We start from the raw sequence: 3,807 nt of genomic DNA, 5'->3' as shown, positions 1-3,807 counted from the left end.
AATTATCATTCAAAAACAGAAAAAATTGTTTCTTTTTTAAATATACTTCATGAAAATAATTGAAACTCTGAAATCGTTTGATGCATGGATGAGCAAACGAAATGACAATACCACTCTTTTCTCAATTCAGCTGAATCTGAAAATCAGAACGACAAAGAAAATACGTACACACACACGCGCGCACACACACACAGAAAAACACACAAACACAGACACACACACAAACACACAGACACACGCACACACGCACATCGCGTGATATACCGTCTGATTATCTTTCATTTTAAAAACTGTCAAATTTTCTCCCCTTCCATCAATTCAACAAAAAAAGTGAAAATTAATTCTACGTTGAATGAACCACGGTAAACACATGAAAGCATTTGGTGGGATTCAACTTTTGGAGTCGCTTCTTAGCCAAATTTGCTGAAATTGAAATTTCAAAATTCATCAAACTTCAAATTGGGTGATAGTAAGAGAAAAAAAGGAGGGAGAAAAAGAAAAAAAATCAGAGAGAAAGAAAGAGAGAGAGAGAAAGAGAGAGAGGGAGAGAGTTATGAAATGTAAGTTATACGGAATTGGGAATAATAGCAGAAAACACACTTACAAAAAGGTCACAGAAAATGAAATGAAAAAACCAAATAAAAAATATTTTAAATGAATAATGATGAAAAAGTAAGAAAAGAAATATATCACATCACAAGAACGCGATAATAATACAAAAATACACAACATGCAGACCAAAATTTAGAAAACTAACTTAAAACTTAGAGAGAAAGAGAGAGAGAGAGAGAGAGAAAGAGAGAGAGAGAGAGAGAGAGAGAGAGGAAAAGAAAGAGCGAGAGAGAAAGAGAGATAAGGTCAAAATAAACACAAAGCAAACAAAAAAATCGAAGAAAATATTCCGCATTTTCGAAAGTCGTTTGTTAATTTATGACATCAATCACGTGAATCACATTACAGACAATGGCATCAATCATCGCAATGTTAATGTCATTTTAATAGGAAAGGAATAATTCTTTATCAAATATTTACATCATTATTATCACATCGACTTCAACTTTGAAATTTGGAGAGTTTTTTGTTTATGTTTTTCTTCTAGACTAGTTTATTTTTCATTTGTTTTTTGATTATTTGTCATTTTTTTTGGTTTTGTGTTTTAAAATTCTGCTAAATATTTTTATAAAAAAATTTCTTTCCTCGTAGAATTCATACTAACTCAACTTCATTACTTCAAGTCAATCTGCGTTTGAACGTTTATCTTTCACTTTTTATGTTCCCTTGTTCTATTCATACAGCAGGCGCGCACACACACACACACACACACACACACACACACACACACATACACAGATATATACATACATTTCGATAAATATTTCAACATATAAAAGAAGAGGATAAATTAAATAAAAAAGCTCGGAGATTTATTGGAAAATCTTTTGTAACAGATTGAAACTGTTGAACAACAACGGCTGCCACAGATAACAATGTTGCGGCTATCACAGCAGCCACCACAACCACAACCACAGCCACAACAACCACAGCCACAACAACCACAGCCACACCATCTACATCAACAAGGACTAAAGAATAAACAATTCATTCGCTACAATCATTGTAAACTGCAACAACAACAGCAACAACCCCAACTGCAACAGCAGCCACACCAGCAACAACTACAGCAGCAACAGCAGCCACACCAGCAACAAATACAGCAGCAACAGCAGCAACCACAACAACGACAACGATCTCAATATCTGTGGCATTTTAAAAGTCCATCAAACACCATTAACTATTCTAACTTAAACTTTAAAACTGAGAATAACAAATGCAGCTTAAATGTTGTTGACGATTCAAGTATGTTGCTAAAGGTTCGCTTGCCATATTGTTGTGATCATTTCAAACAACAACAACAACGACTGCAGCAGCAGCAGCAACAACAACAACAACTACAACAACAAGAACTACAACTACACAAAAATCAGCAAAATAACATCAACAAAAACAGCAACAAAAACAGCAGCATCATCAGCGTCGATAAAATCAAGATTAATATGCACGAAAAATCTTTTAACAACAACAACAGCAACAACGACGACGATGATGACGTCATAAATAACTCGTCACGTTATATTTACTTGAAGAACGCCAGCAAACTCAAAAACAACAACTACTACAGTGATAACAACAACATCAGTCGCAGGCATTCAAACGATAATATCTACAGCATCTGTAGCGCTGTAGCTAACAACAACAACAACAATAACAACAACAACAACACCTGCATCAAAATTAGCGATTCAGTCATTACCACTGCTCATAGATTAAGCGCTTATAACAACTACGACGGCAATGATGATGGTGATGGTGGTGGTGGTGATGATGATGACGTCACTAATAGTCCTGGTGGCGATGATGACGATAAAAATTGTCGAGGTACAGCTGATGAAAAATATTATAACGACGATAATCACGATGATGATGATGATGATGATGATAATAATAATAATAACAATAACAATAATAATAAAAATAATAATAATAAAAATGATGATGATTATAAAGTTAATGATAGTGATGATGGTGATGACGATAACGATGATAACATCATTAACATCAAAAGTGTAAACAAAACAACTGCAACAACAACAACAACTGCAACAACAACAACAACAACAACTGCAACAACAACAACAGACTACTGCAACAACCACAACAACAACAACTACATCAACAACAATGACTACAACAACAACTACATCAACAACAACAATGACCACTACAACAACTACAACAACAACTACAACAACAACAACGATATCAACCGAACTGTCAATCCAGAAAATGACGTCACCGTCAATGCGAGCGTAAATAAAATTATCGCTAAGAATAAAAACTTCAATAGCAATCACACACTCAATGACATCAACAACAACAACAACAATAACAACAACAACGACAAACCTAGCAACATAGAATCGATAAAAGAGCTGCCATATTCGTTTGACGTATTTCACTTCAGTTAGTTCCACGTATTTTTATTTATTCTACCTCTCTCTATCTCTCTCTCTCTCTCTCTCTCTTTCTCTCTTTCTTACTCTTTCTATTTCTGTGTAGTTTTCTATGTTTTTAACCATTATGGTTCTACATATTTTTATTTATTCAAAAAGTATTTAAATAATTAAAGTTAAAAAATTCATTCCAAATATTTAAAGTTTTACCGGAAGTGAAATTGACAAATAACCCGCCATGTTTTGCCGAGGTCACGTGCCAGGAAATGGCTCCCGCCATGTTTGTTGGGTGCGACGCGGCTACCAGTAAGTGCTACTGCGCCGCCCGCGATGACGTCAGAGGGATGTACCCGTGTGGTCCGTATCTTTGTTTTTTTGTAATTTAGGATTATCGAGTCTTACATTCAAACGATCAATCAATTAATCAACCGAACATTCAGACATTTATAAAATTTTATAGGCCTATAAATTTTAAGATGATGATGTTGTTGTTGTTGATGATGATGATTATGGTGATGATGATGGTGGTGATGATGAAGATGATGGTGGTGATGATGGTGGTGGTGATGATGATGGTGGTGATGATGATGATGATGGTGGAGATGATGATGGGGAAGATGATGATGATCATTTAAGCGTTAAGTCGGTCGGTGTGGATGTTATGTTTGTGTTGGGCGCTGTTTGAGAGAGCTTTACACCCTACAAACTGTTTCCGGTTGAAGATGGATGGATGGCTAGAACGAATAATGAAGGAATGAATGGATAGATGAACGGTTAGATAGACAGATGAATGAAT

The 3,807-nt window shown here is 35.2% G+C and overlaps 1 protein-coding gene across 1 annotated transcript in view; it reads left to right on the top strand.

Annotated features, from left to right (window-relative positions):
* Positions 1 to 1,487: 1,487 nt before the first annotated feature.
* Positions 1,488 to 3,807, top strand: part of HELRODRAFT_181018 (hypothetical protein) — a gene marked incomplete at both ends in the record, with an annotated part of 3,847 nt that continues 1,527 nt past the window's right edge. The window contains 4 exons of the mRNA XM_009030309.1: positions 1,488 to 1,871; positions 1,926 to 2,127; positions 2,698 to 3,021; positions 3,216 to 3,368. Of these exons, the coding sequence (XP_009028557.1) occupies positions 1,488 to 1,871; positions 1,926 to 2,127; positions 2,698 to 3,021; positions 3,216 to 3,368 (1,063 nt within the window). The remainder of the gene's footprint in view (positions 1,872 to 1,925; positions 2,128 to 2,697; positions 3,022 to 3,215; positions 3,369 to 3,807) is intronic.

The sequence above is a fragment of the Helobdella robusta genome (assembly GCF_000326865.2).
Source record: "Helobdella robusta unplaced genomic scaffold HELROscaffold_67, whole genome shotgun sequence".
In the NCBI taxonomy this organism is placed as follows: domain Eukaryota; kingdom Metazoa; phylum Annelida; class Clitellata; order Rhynchobdellida; family Glossiphoniidae; genus Helobdella; species Helobdella robusta.
Note: the sequence above shows the minus strand (reverse complement) of the source record. Positions and strands in the feature narration are given on the sequence as shown.